The sequence below is a fragment of the Anas platyrhynchos genome, chromosome 5, assembly GCF_047663525.1.
Source record: "Anas platyrhynchos isolate ZD024472 breed Pekin duck chromosome 5, IASCAAS_PekinDuck_T2T, whole genome shotgun sequence".
NCBI classification, from domain to species: Eukaryota; Metazoa; Chordata; class Aves; order Anseriformes; family Anatidae; genus Anas; species Anas platyrhynchos.
The window spans coordinates 7,296,874-7,316,056 of record NC_092591.1 but is presented as its reverse complement, the minus strand read 5'-3'; the positions used below and the strand labels follow the sequence as shown (position 1 = coordinate 7,316,056).

Sequence of the window (19,183 nt, the reverse complement as noted above, 5' to 3'; positions counted from 1 at the left end):
GGAAAGGAAAATCAGAGACACTGGTGGGACCATTGAAGATATGAAGTTTGTTAGGTCAGTGTGGGCTGATGCTCAGTGCCTGGCAAAGTCCTTTCCTGTGTGCTTTCAGTTTAATCACTGCAAATCAGCCTCCTGAAATAGCCACGTGGTGGCAGCAAGCCCTCGAGGAATCTTGATTCAAGATTTTTTTTTTTGGAAAGAAATTGGCTAAAGGTAAGCGGTTTCCATATTCCAGATGTGTCTAATTAGAGGGGCCGGGACTTACTGTACCATTAAAATTACGAACTAAAAGCCACGAGTGCTCTGCCTAGCGGTGCCAGCTACAGAAGTGTGCATTTAACTGGAGTTTGCTTGTTCCTCCAGAGCCCCCCAAATATTTTTTTTTCAGGAGGAAAGGATATTCCTTATTCCTGATAAACCTTCCTGATTTGTGCTAGCAGCACAGAGCCCTGTATAAGCCATAAGGAGGGACAGCCACCTGTCACATAGCGGAGGTCAGGGCACACCAGAGCTCTTATGGATGTGCTAATGCACAAGCACAGATGTCATGAGTATGAGTTGACCCCATGCATCCCTGTCTGTAAGCTGCAGAAGCCTCCAGAGCACATCAGGTGAGGACCCTGTCTCTGTTCCTGCTCACTCTGCTACAGGGGAAGGCTGCAAAACCTTGCAAAAGACCTTTATGAAATACAGCACATCAGGACCATTTGTCATTCAGAGACAGTTGTTGAAGTCAACCAATTAAATAGTGTAAAAAAGGCACTGGATGTTTGCCTGGGTTCGGGGCATATCTGGAGGTGTTGCAGCTAGCGATAGTGATGTTTGGGAAGGGATGTGAGTCTTCATGCACGTGGGCTGTAGCTGATTATTAATTTGTTTCACTGGCTCATGCTTGCGTTTTTCTGGCTGTTGTTTGGAGAATGCAGGGCTTCCAGCCACACTGCCTGGCTACTGGTTTGGCATGGAAAGGCCAGCGCCAGGCCTGGCCTTGCTCTTAGGTTCCTGTGGCTTGCTGTGCCCGAGAAAGTTCAGCAAAACTTGTATTTTATTTATTTATTTTTTACTTTTTTTTTTTCCCACTGTTTTTTTTTTTTTTTTTTTTTTTTTTTACATTGCTGTTGTTTTTGTTTGTTTATTTGATCCCTCTGCATACACTTACTGTCATTAAAGCACTCCACACCTGAGTCCAGCTTGTAGAAAAAAAAAAGAAATAGAAAAGTACATTTTTTTTATTTTTTCTTCCTAGGACTTTTGTGCCAGGGAAGCAGAAAACCAGATACCCCAGATCTGGGGTCCCTGCCAGCTCTCCCTCCAGGCTGACGGAGGGTCCTGCTGCAGGAGTACATTCTCCAATTGTTATTTCATTAGCATGTGTTTTATAGCATTGTAACGGCAAGTGCTATTTTTGGCTATGACTTCACACCAATGCCTTTGGAAAGCCACACAGCACAAGGAGAAAGAGGGAGGAAACAACCCAGATGATCTGTCGTTATAGCTTGAGCATGTGGGAAGCATCATCCCTCCAGCCTCCACGCAGATACAATCTAGTCATCGAGAAGTGATTCACACTCCAAGTTTTGACTAGATGGCCACGTCTGCTGGACCCAAGTCTGAGATGGAAACGATCCCGAGGAGCTGGAAATGTCGCCTGGAGGCAGGTGGTGCTCTGGCTAGTTTGAAGCAGGAGATGGCAAGATGACTGTGGAGGGACGGAGGGAGGGGTGAGGTTTGTCAGCCAAACGGATTTATGGTTTTTTTTGGCTCAGAAGGACAAATAAGAGGATGTGTTGCTGAGGAAATGGGTGGCAGGTGGAAGTGTCAGCCCTTCAAAACACACAGAAATATTAAGGCACTGGGTAAAATCTGACTGAGATCTGAATATAACTTCAGTCTCATTTGCAGGGGCTTGCAGAGCTGCCAGATCATGACAGACACTCTCAGAGCTCCACATTTGTGAGTGCAGAAAAGAAAGTTGCACAAGCACTTCTCAAATTTCTGATGCAGGACAAGGACTTGGTTCTTATTTTGGGTCTGGCTTTTGGATTGTCTGTTTGCACCTTGAAGACAGAAGGGGTGAGTGGACTGTAACTAGCATGGAGCTAGCCATGAAGTGACCTCTGCTGCCTACAGACACATGATAGGAATAAAACAATGCGAAACGCAGAGCATAAAGTCCTGAGCTCTGCTGAGTACAGCTTTTTCTGGAAGTGATAGTCTGTTGTGATGCAGTTTTTGACCTCTCTACATACTGCTGTGAAGTACAGCCTGTAACGAGTGGCCTTTGGCTGACAGGAGAGTCTCCTCCTGCATGGTTTATGAATTTCATAGCAGTCATGGACAAAAACATGCAGATAAGGAGTGCTCCTGAATGCAAAGCCCAGCACCCTGAGCTGCTCTGTCCCAATTGTAACCTCCCATATCTGCTTTCCTCTCCTGCTGCCTCCAGTGACAGCTCTGACAGGAGGAGTTGGTGGACATTCCCTGTCTGGGAAGGACCCGTGACCCCCTCCCTCTCTCCCTTGCTGGCATTTTGGAGGTAGGAGAGGAAAATTTCATTGTGAACATGTGCTGCTCCTGGTACCTTCCCTTGCCCTTCTCCTGGCAGAGCAAGGCAGTGAGAAATTCTGCCCCCATATATCCAAGGGGTGCACGCAGCCCCCAGACCAGGGCTTTTCTGCAGCCTCACAGTGCACCCACACTGCACCACAGCACAGGCAGTGGAAGCAGTAAAAACATCACATCTGCAAGTTAGCACGGGGTACAGGCTCTCCTGTAATGGACATCCTTGGCCTGGGTGTTGGGATGCTGGGATGGGTGCCAAGCTGCCTGGGTTAACATTTAAAAAGTTGATAGCTGGTGACCAATAGCCTGGTGCTATGTTACCTTAGTTTTCTGGTGTTGGAAACTGTAATTCTTCCCTGTATCTCCAATGCCACCATGTGGTAAGTGGAAGAAAATACTGACTTTTGCAAAGCGCTGTACCTGCTGTAGGGGATAGGTATATGGGAGGCTGAACAGCCTCATCAGGCTTTGTTTTTGGCCTAGACAAAATTCCATCTTGGGGATGTGTGTATGTTTTACTGCTGAACCAGAACGAAACCTATGTGTAAAATAACAAAAAGTAGGTCAGCAGTTCAACCATTACAGCTTTACATTTTTAATATATATTGTTAATGTTGAAATAAATTTTAACAAATTTAAATTATTCATATTTGTTAAGCAGACAAATATTTGTTAAACAAACAAACAAAAAACACAAAAGCACAACAGCACAAGCAGCAAAACCCAATATGCGACAGTAACAAACAAATCACGGGACAGTAAACTTATAAATGATCTGTAGTAGTTTACCTGCCCTGCAGTGTCGTAAAGTCCCAGCAAGTGCTGCTGTCCTCCCACAGTCACAGTTACTGAAAGAGAGAAGCAGAGAGATGCTGTTTATGCACAAGGCAGTGGACTTGGTTATCACAGAATCACAGAATTTCTAGGTTGGAAGACACCTCAAGATCATCGAGTCCAACCTCTGACCTAATTTTTGTGACCTTTTAATCCTAAAATGCCCATACACCCCTGTGGTAGACATTGATGTGTATCTTACAGTATGCACCCTAAACCAAACGTATAGATTCAACCCAAATCGAAGGGCACCTAAAATCACAACTAAAGCAAATGCTTTTGCAAAATTATTTGCTGCTGTGTCTGCAGCCACCAGATGATGCCCCCATGGTGCTAGGACTTAAAAGCAAAGGATTCACCTTACTGCTGTGTGTTTGGTAGGTTTGTAATGGTTTGTTCAAAGTGGTTTTTATTCTTTTGTTTATTCCAGGCTGTGACACAGTGAAGCATTCAGAAAGGGGTGATGCTCAGTTGGTTTTGGAGGTGCAATGCCTGTCCTGTGTCATGCAATTACAGGTAAAATGCTAGTGCTTAACATGGAGATGTGTGATGGATGCTTTGAAGGACAGAGAGGAAGAGGAGCACTAATGCTTGCAGGGATGTTGAACAGATTCTGTTGCAGTTGAAGAGAAGCATGGCTTGGTTTAGTGATCACCCTCAGGATGTTTACTCCTTCAGCTGAAATCATGTTGGACTTCATTCTGAGCCCATCAGCATGGATCTATGTTTTGTTATTGCTTCTGAATGAACCCTGTTATTAGCTGATCTCTGTAATCAGGATTATTTTGTGTCATGGGTACGATATGTATTAATGACATTTAGTTAACCAGTGAATCTCCTTAAGTTGTTACTACTCAACAGGAAAGAAGGGGGGAATCTGGTTCCACCCATTAACCAGTGGAAGATGTTAAACATTCTTTAGGAAAGTTGCTCAAAATAATGTTACTCTCACAGCCCATGGACTGTTACTTGTTTTAAAGCATGAGGAACATAGAGTTACAACTTAGGGGAGGCCAAGACTGGCACCATTGTCTGATCACAACTTAATGAGGGCTGGGAAAGATTTATAGTTACTTTTGCCAAAGAGGAGGCTTGAAAATGTCAGTTTTTTTTTTTTTAATTATTATTTTTTTTTTAAGTGGTGAGAGCTTTGCAAGAGAAAAGCACCTACCAGTTTTTAGAATGTAATAGCTCCTAGACCGGCAAACAAAGTCCTGCTTGAAATCTCCTAGACTTGAAGTCTCTGTCAGTGTGTGTCGGACAGACCGATTATTCAGCAGCTTTACTTGCTTGCAAAGCGATGCGGTAATTTTGCAAGCACATATAAAGAGCAAAACTGACATCCTGAACGTACAAAGGCTCAGCAAGGACCAGACTTGCTGATGAGAGCACAACAGGCCACTATGGGGTCTGCCTTGTAATTGGAAAGAGGAGAAAGAGAAGATAGAAAAGGGTCCAAGAATTCTCCTTCAGCTCCTCGCTTTGGGAGGTTGCTTGTATGCAGTGCAACTCCTATTGGGAACTTGAAACTGGGCTAGGTGTTGACCATGGAGCTACTACAAATGCATGAGGGCATGAGGTCCATGCCATGGGTGGAAGAGCCCAGGACTGTAACTTTTGGTGGTGTTTAGGACTGGAAGTGAGCGTGTCAGTCGCACTGTCAGTCCTTGCTTGAATTTGTATGGAGTCTGCAGACCACCTCCAAAGCACCTCCATGCTCCAAAGCCCACCTCCACGTTCATGTGGCAGCTGTGTGGAGGTGCAGGTGGCCTAACCTTACCAGCTTTGTTTCTGATGCTGGCTAACCCTGAACATAGGCAGAGTGAGCTGGGTTATGCTTGCAGAAGATCAACTCAGATCTTCAGTGTTTTAAACACTGAGAAGTTACACTGAAATTCACTCAGGCTGATGTGAAGTTTTGCTGGCCCATCTCTTGGTGCCTTCTGACCAACAGCGTTACACTGGCAAAAAGCCCCAGTGCAGATGCAAATTGCTCCCTTGCTGCGGGAGTTGGTATGGCTTGGAGACGAACCCTTTGGATAGCAGTCCAAGACATCTCTGATACGTGGCATATCCATAAGGATGTGCTGCAATGGTTCCTAGGTTATTTTCTGTGCTCTGTGGTCCATGGAATCATGGTGAATATTTCACAGTGGGTCTGTGGAGTCACACTGAACAGTTGCTGATAGTTTGCACACCTCAGTTTGGCTCTTGGTGGTATTCTGGAATGGCTGAGGTGGAATTAAGAGGTCAGTGGTGTCCTACCACTACTCTTCACCTACACAAAGGCTAAGAAATTTCCGAAAAATACACCATAGGTCTACCCAGCTTGCACATCACTTTTAATTCTCCTTAGAGCATCCTGCTGTGAATTTCTAGATGGCACCACACATTTCTTTTTCCTTTTTTCCCCATTCATCTTTGTATTTTTTTCTTTTTCCTTGTTCTAATCTATCTCATCACTGGAGGATATCCCACCTATGCACATCACCTCTCTAAGTTCACAGCTACGACCCCAGCAGAACAGTTTTGCTATCATAACTTCAGCAACAGCAAACTACTGTATTTGGATCCCTGGCTCCAAATGCAGAGGGGACCAAATGGTCCACACTGACATTTCAAGTAATTTCTGGCTCTTGCAACAGTGTTGTCTAGATTAACGTATTAGTGCTGAAATTTCTACCACAGCAAAACGAATGCCAAAATAAATGGGTTTTGCCTGTGAAAGCATCATGGTATTTTTATACTAAAAGTTTATCTGTCTGTCTTTGTCAGGCAGAAGACCATTCAGCATGTCCACTCGGTAGGTCATATTTATTAGCTGAGATTTTTCTGCTAGATCCGTAGGTCTTGCTTTTGGCTTTATCTTGGTTTACTCTTACTTACCCTGTCACTATCGTTTCCTGTTCTCCAGTGGCCAGGCCTATAGGAAGCCAACAGTGAATTCTTTTGTGGTCATGGGGGTAACATGGGCTCATTTACAGGCTTGTGATCTAAGTTTTATGAGTAGTCTTGGAGTAACCCGATAAATATGAACTCTTCTCGCCATTTACCGGTTGTTCTGATTTAAACAGATTGATGAATCAGAGTGTGTATTATTAGGATTACAAACCTGGAAGACAATCTTACAGCATTTTGGTTGTATTGCACTTAAATGGCATGGCCTTTAACAGCAAGTACAGTGGGGTCAGCAATAAAACATGGCCAAATACTTCTGCAGCCCTGGTTCTGCTTTAGCTCCAGTTTGTGTGGCGTCAGACTACACAACAGTGCAGACATTTTCCTCCTTTCACTTGGTGGTTTTAACCAAGTGCAGGATGGGCAAAACAATGTTTTAAAAATGTTTGTTGAATCATAACTTGGCTAGGTATTGCTTGCTGGAGTTTGAGTGGCAATTTTGGGTCACCTACAGGGCTTTGTTGCAGGTCTGTACCTGTTTTTTTTTTGTTTTGTTTTGTTTTGTTTTGTTTTGCTAATGGGCCTAAACATGCTGTCCTGCTTGGAGGCCACAGCAGAAAAGTAGTGCTAGATGGAGTTGCTGGGCTGGGTCTCGTGTGTGGACACCGAACTGGTCTGAGCTTGGAAGCTCTGTTTATATGTAAGTGATCTGTTTGGGGATAATCTGACCCTCTTTTTCAATGTTCTTGTGGCCTGTGTTTCTCCAGATTCACCTGTCAATGGTCAGTCTTTACCAAGCTCTTTCCCCGTTGTGTTTCATTTCCTTGCAGCAAAGCTCTTGCTACTTTGTGGGACTGAATCATGCCTTTGGAAGAACCCTTCAGCAATGCTCATGGTCTGCGCTGATGTAAATGGTCTGCAACCCTTCCAGAATCTCTTCTGCTTGATTAATGGCATGAAGTAACAAGTAAGTCTCTGGTATGACACCAAACTAGGATACAGTAGTTCAGATGCCCTTTGCTTAGGTACAGGGAAGTGGACATGCACATCACGAGGAATTTTTCCATGCCTTTGAAATGCTTGCAGAATCAAAGGGTTGTGAAACCAGTAGTCAGCATATATGCCATAGTTTAGGCAATGTCTAATGTGATAGCACATGGGAGAAGTCATCTATTTATTCTAGTGCCTTACTGCCAACAAATTAAGGTCCAGCTGCTTTGGAGAGAGATGCCAGGAGCCTGACAGCAAGCAGAGACAGCAGTACCTGCCTGGATGGAAAGACTTTCTCATTTTTTGGGGCAAATTATTCTGTCAAGCCTTGAATGGTCATAGGAGCCACCTTATGCCCTTGCTTTCAAGCTTTGACATTTAAATTTGTGTATTTTTCTGTTTACTATGATCATACGTACCAGATGCATGTTACTTTACATAGACTAATGGACATCAGTATAACAACTACAATTCAGGTTGACCTGCTGAAAGTAGAAATGCCCCAGTGTTTTTTTCCAGCTGGGAAAGAGGGTAAAAATCAATAAGATGGAAGAGCAGAAGTGCAGGTTTTTGTCAGCCGCAGTGGAATTTAGATGGAAGTTTTGAGTTCTTACTGTTTTAAGGGATGGGTAAACTCTTGACCAAAATTTTCATTTCTGGATAGAGATGCCTTCACAATGTATGCCTTATAGATTTCCTTTCACTTCCAAAGGCCCTTGTTCATGGAGGCCTTGCTCAAGAGGAAACAATACTGTCAACTTCATTTTGTGCCCAGTTTCAGAATGCTACTGTAAACCAAACTTCTTTGTAAGTTGTCTTCTTATTTTAATTCATAATCCCTAAATTGGGGTCTTTATGGCTGAAATGTGAGGATCTTTTATGCTCCACTTAGGGTTCGAAACCCAAACATGCCTTAAAGACGTTTAGGTCTCTAATTCCCTTTGTTTCCCACACCTAAGTAGCCACTGGGGCTACATGTTCCAGGCTTTAAAAAATAGCATTTTGGATATTCAACAAGAATACGAAGTCATTGTGGGTAGTGTGTCAAGTGCATTCATGAATCAAGGAGTAATACTTTTAAAATAAAAAATAGTAGATTAGATCAGATATTAGGAAGAAATTCTTTACTGTGAGGGTGGTGAGGCCATGGCACAGGCTGCCCAGAGAAGCTGTGGATGCCCCATCCTTGGAAGTGTTCAAGGTCAGGCTGGATGGGGCTTTGAGCAATGTGGTCTAGTGGGAGGTGTCCCTGCCCATGGCAGGTGGGTTAGAACTATGTGATCTTTTAGGTCTCTTCCAACCCAAACCCTTCTGTGATTCTATGAACACACTCAGGGCAGATGAGAAGCAGTGTTACAAGACCCCTGGCTCACCCTGGGTCTGCAAGTGCCCCATGACTCAAGCCTGGGTCATTCTCTGCTCCCACATGCGTGCATTGTCTCCGGGAAATCAAGTCACACGTTGCTCATGGCATGTTCCCTAATTTCCTCCTTTGTGACAAACAAGATCTGATTACGGGAAAACTGATTTCTACTCAAACTTATTCTGCAGCTTGAGTATATTCTTTCTGAAAGGAAAGCCAAAAGCATGCTGTTTTGCCCTGTAATTGGCCTAAATACTGTACTTTAGATGTAAATTGTACTAAATGCCTTTCTTTAATTACTCCTGTAATCATCTACTACCGGCTTGTACAGGCCTTTGCTAGCCAGCATTTTTCAAAAGAAGGGCTCTGAGTAAACCTCACCATTTGCTGTCACCTCATCAATGGATGAGATCTATGTTCTGCTGAGCAAATATGTGTGCCCATCTGATATTTACAATATCTGAAAAACATTTCCAGTCTGCTCCCTGAGGTGGGAGCACAGAGAGGCCTCCAGGGCCAGGATTCAGCTGATTTTACTCAGTGGAGCTCTTGGTCTAATGAGGTGGTGAAGAATTCGCTTTGTCTGTAGGCCACAGACATCTAGTGATTTTAAAGCCAGATAGGATTCATAGAATCATTTTTTCTGCTCTAAATAGCTTATCTAGTGTCTTCCTACAAGGCATATTTTCTTGTTCTTAGATCATTCCTGTAGCTCTATTCCAAATACTTTTTTTCAACCAGTCACTAGGATGAGACAGTGTGGTCTAGCAATAGTTTTACTAACGACCTAGCCAGCAGTAACATGACTTTTCCATTTCTACCTGTCATTCCTCAGCTGCTGACATAAAACTTGCATTGGTTGATTATTCTCATTTTCTCATTATTTAACGAGTCTTGCAGTAGGTTTTTTTTTTTTTCTTTTCTTTTTTCTTTTCTTAAGGCCAAAGTCAAGTCATTCCTGGCTTTTCAGTATTTAGTATTTTTATTGCTATTTAGTATTTTTAAGTCTGCAATTGCATGGAAAACCTGGAGACTATGACTCAAATGCCCTCTGAAGCTTCACAAGGTGGGAGGCAAATAACCATGTGGAGTCCTTCAAAGTTCTAGTGGTATGGAAGTCAATGTTACAGATTTTTGAAAGTCTGGGTTTGACTATGCAGAGACAAGCTTTGTCAGCAGGATGTTTCAGGTTCTTCTGGAAGCATCTGAGATGCAATATCTAAACATTTTTCAAAGTTCCCTTTCCAGGCAACTCTAAACTGCCTCTAGGGATTGCTCTTCCCCTTGGGCTCTAATTTGTCTCATCTCCCCTGTGCTTAGGGTTGAGCAAAGACAGGCAGAAGGACATGTGCAACAAGCATCCCCTCTCCTCGAATGCCGTCTGCATCAGTTTTAGGACTCCAGTAGAATTAGTGGGAAAATGCCCAACCCTGACCTCCATTGCAGCTGCACTGGGAAAGCAGTCCAGCACCGAGTAACAGCTCTATTGTCCCATTCTGCAACAGGAATGGATTCATCCATACAGAGCCATCCCACAAAAAGATTTATGATTTACTTCATTTTGTTGTTTTTGTTTTACCATCTTGCGAAGAAAGAGGCCATAGATTAATAATGTGCCCACAGCTCTCCACAGCTGTGTATTTGCTGTGCAGAGGCAGCTAACAGAAGAGAGGTACCGGTCCACCAATCACTTTTATTAAGAATCATAGAATCATAGAATGAATTCAAACAGCTGATATGAGGTGCTGCAAATCTTCCAAAGTGCATTGAGAAGATAGATTTCAGTGTTAGCCAACCTACATGACAAAGAACACAAAAGCAGTGGAAGTGGATTAGGAAGATCAAGCAGAGTGATTCTGGTCCAGAAATGGTTGAAAGAAAATGGAAGTTCCCAATGCTTTCAGAACAAGCACAACACTAAAACATGAGCCAGCTTCTTCCCAGTCTGGGACATTACTTATTTATAGACAGCATGAATGAAGTTGATTTATCGGAATCATTGACCTCATTGTTTGTAAAATCAGCACTGGAGGATTTCCCCTGCTTCTCAGTAAGTTATTGCTCTGCTAATCAATCTTTGAACAAATTCATCTTTGCCAATAGCAGAATCCAAGGGGCTTTGGAGTCTCTGCAAGAAAAGCTGTGCCCAGTTCCTCCAGTAATACAGTCCTGAGGGAGCTGTTGGGACCTCAGTGTTGTGCAAAGCTGTGTTAGATGGAAACGACTACCATGATTGTAGTGCTTTGGGAACTGAGGAACAACTGACATCGTGTCTGAGAGTGTTTTGTTAGGTTTCATTCTGTCTAAATATAGGGCTATGCACTGCAGCAGACTGGTAGGTGCTTCCTGAGTAGTTCAGCTCCCTGTGCATCATCAGCTGTCCACATGGAAGGCAGTTCTGCTCCTGAGTTGTGAACTAGTAATACTTAAGTAATTAAGTAACTAGTAATGCTTAAGTAATTAAGTAACTAGTAATGCTTAAGTTATTACTTAATGCACTAAATTTGCAGGCAAGCAGACTTCGTTGTGTGCACTTTGGTGATACTGTAGTTAAGGGTCTTTTTACTCTTTACTGAAAGTAATAGCTCTAAATCCAAGCAAATGTTAGACAGAGGAACAATGTAGCATTAAGTAGTATAAATAGAAAGAACCTGAACATATTATTAAAAATCCTATGATCACTCCTAAACAATGAAGAATACTAGGTGTCGTCTTAACCCTGATGGAGGGGAAGTGCCCTTCATGATATCATGCGGTTTTTGTGGCATTGAGACGAGTGAAAGAACAAAACTTTGGCTGTGACTGCAGTGTGAGCCTATCCAAAAAATGAAAGGCAGAATGTAGATTATTATCTATATCTGTATTTTTAGCTCTATGAAATATTTTTAAAGTTTCCATTACCATAGCACTGTGTCTAGGAATACATGTTTTGCTGGAGCTGGGGTTATGGCTCAAGTCAATAGCAGAGGCTATTGTAGTACAGCTCTGAGATAATTAAGAGTTACTGATAATTGGAACAGTCTTATTAGTATTCTAGCTGTCTGTGCTGACCTGTCTTGCAGAAGACCAGATGCCATGGCATTTTCATTTATTTTAACACAGATGAAGTCAGTCAAGACTCTTTAAATCAGCTCTTTATTGAAACCTAATTCTGCAACGGATGTATTTGGAGTCTCTTAACGGTGATGCTGAGAGCATGGTAAGTAGAGCAAGGAGTGTGAATTTTTCTCCAGAGAGAGAAGGTGGGAACAAAGGGAGTGTTTGAGTGTTTGCTGAGTTCCTCTCTCCTGTCCGTGTATGGCAAAAGTCATTTCTCTAACTGCAATTGAGTGCTGGGGAAAAGACTATCTCCAAAGTTATGACAAGTATCTGGTTATCAAGGGAACATGAGACTTGATAAATCGCATTGGAATAAATGGAAGATTAGTGGCAAAATGAGACAAAGCTCACTGAAATGTGCGCAGGCAATTCACAGGTTGTTTCACAAAATAATTCCAGAGACTGTCTGCACAGTTGGTGGAATCAAGGCAGCTCTCTACTTCTTCTCTCCTTGCACTGCTCGAGGGTCAGAGCCAGATTTATTTATTTATTGTGCCTGAGAGGGAGAAAAGCAGTCTGGAGAGACAAAGCTCGCTAATAGCATCATCTGTTAGACACTGCTGTCTCCCTAAAAACAGTGACGATCTGCCATTGTCTCTGCTAGATGGCAGCAGGAGCTGAGCTAATGCTGATGGTAGGGCACAAAATCCAGAGATCCCAGGTGCTTGCTAAGAGGGACTTCAGCAAAGGCATTTTAATCCTCACCAGTGGGTTGCATTCTTTGAGGACTGAGGCTGACAAGTTGGGGATCTTTCATTTCTAGGAGTACTGAAGAGTTCCTGGTTAAGAATGGCCAAGGAGCATCTTGGTGTGTGCTGGCCAAGCTGGTTCTGTTCTCAGGGCCACCCCAAATTAATCAGCATTAGTAATTGTGGTAGAACAGCCAAGGAATGAAGTTCATGGAGCTGTATTTCCCAGAACAGCCTGATATCAGGGGAAATATGACTGACATGCAGGAATACAAACCGGGAAGCAATCACCAGCTTGGCTGCTGTCTGTGCAGAGAGCCTGGGTCTCCTGTTGCTTACATGCAGGTGCCAGGGAAGCTGAGCAGATCTGCCTTGAGCTGGCTGCAGTACCTGATGCAAAGATGTGGGTTGTGATGGGCTGAGGTGTGTTTGGATGCTGAATTTGGGCACAGAGCCACATGGATGTCCCCAAGGCATCGCCACGTGCGTTTGAGCAAGTCCCCCACTGTCAGACCTGTTCTGCTCAGCGAGCAAAGAGGTGCCTCAGGCATCAATCCAGGTTATGGCAGCATAATTAAAAACAGCATCTCTGGTGCTTGAAAATCAAGTACCTAATTCTGGGACTTTGGAGGGCCATGACAAAATTGCTGCTTTGTATTCCCAGCAACAAGGTTGGGAAACAAAAATTGTGCTTAGCTTCAGGTACCAAACTTCAGCTGCTGTTTGCCTGCAGCTTGCTAAGATCAGCCAAACATTTGTCCAGAAGTTCTAAACACACATGACTGAGGAAGCAGAAATGTTAAACACCATAAGCAGAAATCTCGGAAATATTTAAACTTTATGATAGGAAAACCTGAAGTTGGAAGGTTTTCTTTTTTCTTTTTTTTTGTTTTTCCCTCCTCTCCCTTGGCTAGCATGGAGGTTTTAAACATTGGTAATGCTTTCTCTATATCCTGCTGAGATGTCTTCCACTTTCTTCTCAGTGTGGCAGCCGCTGCGGACAATGAACTGATTGTCATGTTGGAAAAACAACAGATGCAGATGGATGAAATGCCTGGTCTTAACCCTCTGCATGTTTGTGTGTGCATACATGAGAGAAGGTGAGTGCAAACCTGAGCCTATGAGGTCCTTAGCCTTTATTCGTGTGTGATTGCACTCATATGAAGCAGAAGATGGGACAGAGTGAGATCCAGCCCCCATAACCTCAGAAGGGTACTTCCCACCCTCGCATGTCTGTGGGATGTTTGGTGGCCTTTTCAGTGCAGGCTGGGTCTTGCAGGACCCAGCTGTGTAGTGGCTGCAGCCCAGCCCTGGATGTGCAGAAGGGGATCTGAAGGGCCCGAGGATTTTGTTCTTCGAACAGGAAAAAAAAAAAAAATCTAAATTCCTGCATAGGGCTGGACATGAATTTTCAGCTAGAAATATTGAGTCAAAATTTTGCAGGTTGTTGCAAACCCATTAAAAATAAGGCTGATGCAAATTGGTGTGAGCACCCCTTTGATTTAAAAGTCTTGAAATGAAAGAGCTCAGCTTTTCCAGCAGATCCTCTTGCTTACTTATTTATTTGCAGAAGGTTTGCTCTTAGCACGTTTTATAATTTTTAACCTCTCATCCTGTTTTACACTGAAAATTAATTCTGAAATGTGTGGCCCTTTCAAGAGAGGAATTTGTACTGGGTTTCTGCTCTTTAAACTGCTAACTCTTAGGTTAGAATTAATGCACCTAACCTTTCCGTTAATCATTCCACGCCTGAATGCTATTTTTGAATCAGGTCATACGTTGCAATTCGACTAAGTTTCCAGGAATATCTTGCACTCCCTGTTGGCTGTGACTCCACTTAGACTGTATTTACTCTTGAAAAAAAATTATTAGGCTTCATTCACCTTTTCTTCTACCTCATGAACAGCAGAGGCAGCTCTGCTGAGCTCAGAGGAATGACTTCTAGCTGGGAGGAACATCAATCATAATGTCTCCTGCTTGGAAAAATAACTGAATGAATTTTGAAACAAGCAGTGTATATTTTTATGTAAATTGCTCTTAAAAGACTTTATTTTAAGAAGCAATGGTCATTTTAGTCTTAGAAGAGCAGAAATTTATGATGAAATGATTATTTTTATAACATTCCCTTTGTTCCCTTACACAAGAAAAAAACCTCGTCAGCAAAACACGGCATAGCAGCATATACCTCAATTAAAAAAAAAAATCAAAATATTAGCCAATATGAAATTGGCTTCTCTGCAAATTATTCTTTCATCTGGCAGAAATATTATTTATTTTCCATCCACCATTATTTAAGGCTGTATTTTCTCAATAATTGACTGAAATAGAGAGCTCTTAAAACAGGCATTCTGAAAGATAGTTTTCAGCATAATGCCTGGCAGTTTTTTTTCTATTTCACACTGCTCTCCTGAGAGCCAAGCAGTTCACACCACCCCACCACCCCCTGCCTTGTTTTCTGGGGCTTTAATCTGTATTGGAAAATGTCGACACACTTCTTCAGTTACATGAAAGCGACACTAATGGGGATCAGATCTGACTTCACAAAAAAAAAAAAGGGACTTTGAAGAAAAATCACATTGCAATGTGTTGCAAATAAAGGGGAAATTAATCCAGGTAGAAAATCCATAGCTACTTTCTGCAAATTATTACCAAGCATGATACAATTTGTGCCTTTGATTTGAGTCGCTGGCTAGCACGGTGAATAGATTTAAAAGCCTTGTTTTTAAGGAAGACATTGTTCTCTGTTTCTATTTTTATGACGGCAACACCTTGGATCATGACTCCATTGTATCAGGCCTGTGCAAACACGGGCAGAGACCAGCCTGGCTCTGCAGAGCAAACACGCTAACAATGAAGGTGGAGAAGGAAAATTTCCTGTTTCACAGGAAGGGAAGCAAGGTGCCCAGGGGTGATGCAGCTCCTCAGGGCCACAGCGGGCAGCCTGTGGCTGCTGTGGGTGCACAGCGGGTGTCTCCTGAGCCTCCATCCAGGGCTGTAACATCCCACACCCAACCCTCTCAGCTGGACCATCAGATAACCTTTTCTCCTGGTTCCTGCCCTGTCAGAGCAACGTGGCTGATGAACTTCCAGAAATTCATTCTGAAAGTGCATCCACAAAGAATCAAGCTGTCAGGTTAAATAAAACACGCAGGGTTGTTTCCTTATGCCAGCGGGTGAGCACTGAGTTATCCCAGCCAGTCACCTGCCCCCGAATGTCCCCGTGATAAAAGCAGGTAAGAAAAGGCAGGTAAAAGCAGGACGTGAGGCTTTTGGGTGGGTTCAGCCACTTTGTGCTGTGGCTGTGGAGCTGAGCAATGCTTTAGGAGTGCTACAAGGGAAGGAGCTCAAAGCTGTATGGGCTACAGCAATGCCAGGGCTCTCTTATACCAACCCTGGGCTTGATTTCTGAAGCTGCTGCCACAGACTGGCATTATGAAGGATATCCCTGTGGCTGCTTGCAACCCCACACATGCAAGGAACACAGCCACTGAGTTACATTGGGAGGGAAGTGCAAGGTGGGGGCTGATGCTGGTTTTAAATCCTCTATGATACTGCCTGCATGGGGTGGAGGAAGCACCCTGTCTGTCTGGGATGTGTAAGTCTGTCTGTCTGCCTGTCTGCTGGCACTCTGAAGCAGTGGGGCACTCTGCTCTGCAATTAGTGACCACATTGTGTGCTCGTTATGGCTTGCGGCAGAACGAAGTGGAAGGAAAGGGGAAGTAAGTGTAGACCGCAGAGCTTTGACCTAGAACCTGAAGACATTGTGGAGAGAAAATTTAAAAAGCATATTTTTTGTTTTAATTGATGGTATTTTTAGTGCTTTGAGCAAAACACCTTTTTTCTTTCATTCTATATTTTTCTGTTCTTGTTTCAACCTGATGTCTGTCACAGGGAGGCTGGGTAAGCCAGACAGACTTCCACCCTACGAAACACAGAAGGTAGAATAAACTCAGCTGCTTTCACCAAGTGCACTTTGTCTGTCTTTTTCACTGATCTCAGGGTTATCCAGATCTCCAATCAAAGTGAAAACGGAACAAAACCGGTGCATGAAATAGTGCCTACACTTCGGCCAAAGGCTTTACGTAACCAGGCAGGGAGTTGCTGCAAGGACGGGGCTGTGCAATCTCGACCACATGGCATGGGGCAGCAGGAAGGCAGTGATTGTGCTGCACCTCTTCCAGGCTCAGCATCACAGCCCATCCACTGTGTGCATCCCCATCGCCTGGTAAAGAAACTGCGTAAGTCTCTAGACAAAGGTTCTCCTAAACGCCAACACCAACAATGCAAAAGCGAGCAAAATCCCATCCTGTTCTTGAATATTTTGATTAAAACAGAATCTGTGCAAGTGCTGCTCAGGGAAATGCTTGCAGACCTCTGGCACCAGCAGTGGTACCTGTCACTGGAGTGGCCTGGTGGCTGCAGGGTAGACAAGCTCTGCTGTACCCGTGCTGACCCAGTGCTGTGACAAACATTACGTGCTGTGGGACAAGAAACAGTTTACATATCCCTGTCCAGAGGGCCACCATGCAGCACAGACCGCAGAGGACACTTTCCTAGTGCAGCTTGCCAACAACAAGCTCTATGTGTGTGTGTGCAGCATTTGCTTTCGTGTTGCTTGCTCCTGGGCCAAGTGACATTTTCCACAGATGCTGGCTGAGATCAGTCTGCACCTGGACATGTGTGTGGAAATGGGGCCACAATTATCCAGTTTGTTTGAACAACTGTGGTTTCGGCCCTAAGCTCCTTCCCGTCTCCCCCTTTTCTCCCCCCCCATATTTGCACAGCTTCTGTTTCTAGCAGCTTGATGCCTTGCATGTACTAAATCTTTACTGCAATAGATGCACTGCAATTACTGTCCTCTCCCACTGTACAAACCAAATTTGCTGTTCATTTCTTTCCCCTCTGGCATACAGCCACTTTGTCTGTTGTTGTTTTCAAAGCATTTATCATCATAGCCAAAAGTAAGCTGCAATATCTGGAAGCTATACCTGCATTATTAAATAACTCTGAGAATACTCATGGAGCGCAGGGCTTCTCTGGTTTGAAAAACATACCTTTGTACAGGAGGGAGAGGGTTGAATTTCATTTTGCTAAAGTTCTTGCAGGGATGCTAGAACAAATGGGCAGCTCTTTCAGTGTAACATAAAAATAGCAAGATCTAAGTGCTTCCTGGTCCTCTTGGAGACTGAGCATTCAGAGACACAAGTCTGGGAGTGGCTTCCTGGTTTGTTTCATCCTTGGAGTTGACTTAAATAGTTTGGAGCTAGAGTTGACCGTGTAAGGTCATTGGTTAAGTGATTGTCACAATATGTAAAGATTCACGATCCATTGTCAATCAGAACTGGAATTTGGAGGGGGATGGAGAGCTCAGGACACAGGTGAGATTGCAGCCTATTTGCATGGCAAAATTTCCCCCTGCCACCTGGCATAGCTGCTCTGTGTGGCTTTGTTTTAAAACCATCAGATGGAGCATGGATCGTAAGCAGTGATGGAAATCCCTCTGCCCAAAGTGAATGGAGGCAGCAGGTACGTAGCAGAGGTATGTGACACAGCAGCCTGGCACGGAGTGGCATGGACAGAGCTGTCTCGCTAGCTGTGATGCACACAGCTATTTTTGGCAATTTGACTGCCCGGGCAGTGATGAGTCTGGTCTGATGCAAACTGGCACGCTTCGCTGCTGAGGCTCATATGGCTAACACTGACGCTTGGCACATATTCTTGAACTGTTTCCCTCTTAACTTGCCATACTTCTGTCTTTGCTATCTGTTTTTAATCCTGTGCCTAGTCCTCACGCAGTGAGACATCTGCAAGGCAGTGCTGCCTGTTATCTCTAGGAAGGATGGAATGACACCTAGCAATAGATCTGGAGACATTGCTACACCTCCTGCTGTCCCCAAAATCCTGCCACAGGTCATCCTGGAGAGCAGGAGCCCGCTGCTGGTCTCTGTGTCTGGGCAGGCTGGTAAGGTATTTTCATGCTGGTTTCCACACACACAATTTCTGGTAAACTTCTACTGCGGTGTCTTTTCCCCTGACTAATGTAAAAAGATAAGGTGTTTCTAATCTAGTTATTAAAAGATCCATGGCTCTGCAGGTCAATGGAGATTCAAAAGCATCATTTAATAGCTGAACTGTGCTGCTGGCCTCTGACTGTAGCTGGTGCTTGCAGGGAATCCAAAGCAGCTGCTCGGAGAGGAGCTGTGATGTGTCTGTGCGAGAGGCAGCCCGGGGCCAGAGGCTGATTGTTTCTCTGAGTCGGTGGCATTTTTTCTTCCAGGAATTTTGCTGCATCGTGACTGAAAGGTCATCTTTCTCCTAGCCAGTGAAAGAGGCTGACCTCAATCCCACCACTGCTCTGGGGTCCTTGCTTATAGGGACTGCTCTCATGATGCGGACACAGAGGAGGGGAGGGGACACTTCCACTGGGTTTATTCCCAGTTCAAAACATTACCAGGAAAAACCCCGATAAATCCCTGCTGGGGAGGTTTCTCTTCAGTTGCTGCTGTCTCATTTTCCCCTGTCAAATTCCCCACGGGCTTGTCATCAGCATTAATCTTCCTTGTGCGGTTCGTTCCGCCCTGACCCGCGCTGCTCCCCATCCTCGTCTGAGTCAGCCCGGCCATGGGGCTGGGGTGAGAAACGGGCTCTGCTCGCACACCACATCCCTTTGTGCTCCATCCTGCCTGCCGTGTGCTCTGCAAGCACCAGCCCTGCCCAAGTCCACCGTGCCGCACCTGTCTGTGTGCTG

At 44.2% G+C, this 19,183-nt stretch overlaps 1 protein-coding gene across 1 annotated transcript in view; it reads right to left on the bottom strand.

The window, feature by feature from the left end:
* Positions 1 to 19,183, bottom strand: part of RHOJ (ras homolog family member J) — a 54,894-nt gene that overhangs the window by 10,109 nt on the left and 25,602 nt on the right. The window contains exon 2 of the mRNA XM_005029320.6: positions 3,352 to 3,410. Within this exon, the coding sequence (XP_005029377.1) occupies positions 3,352 to 3,410 (59 nt within the window). The remainder of the gene's footprint in view (positions 1 to 3,351; positions 3,411 to 19,183) is intronic.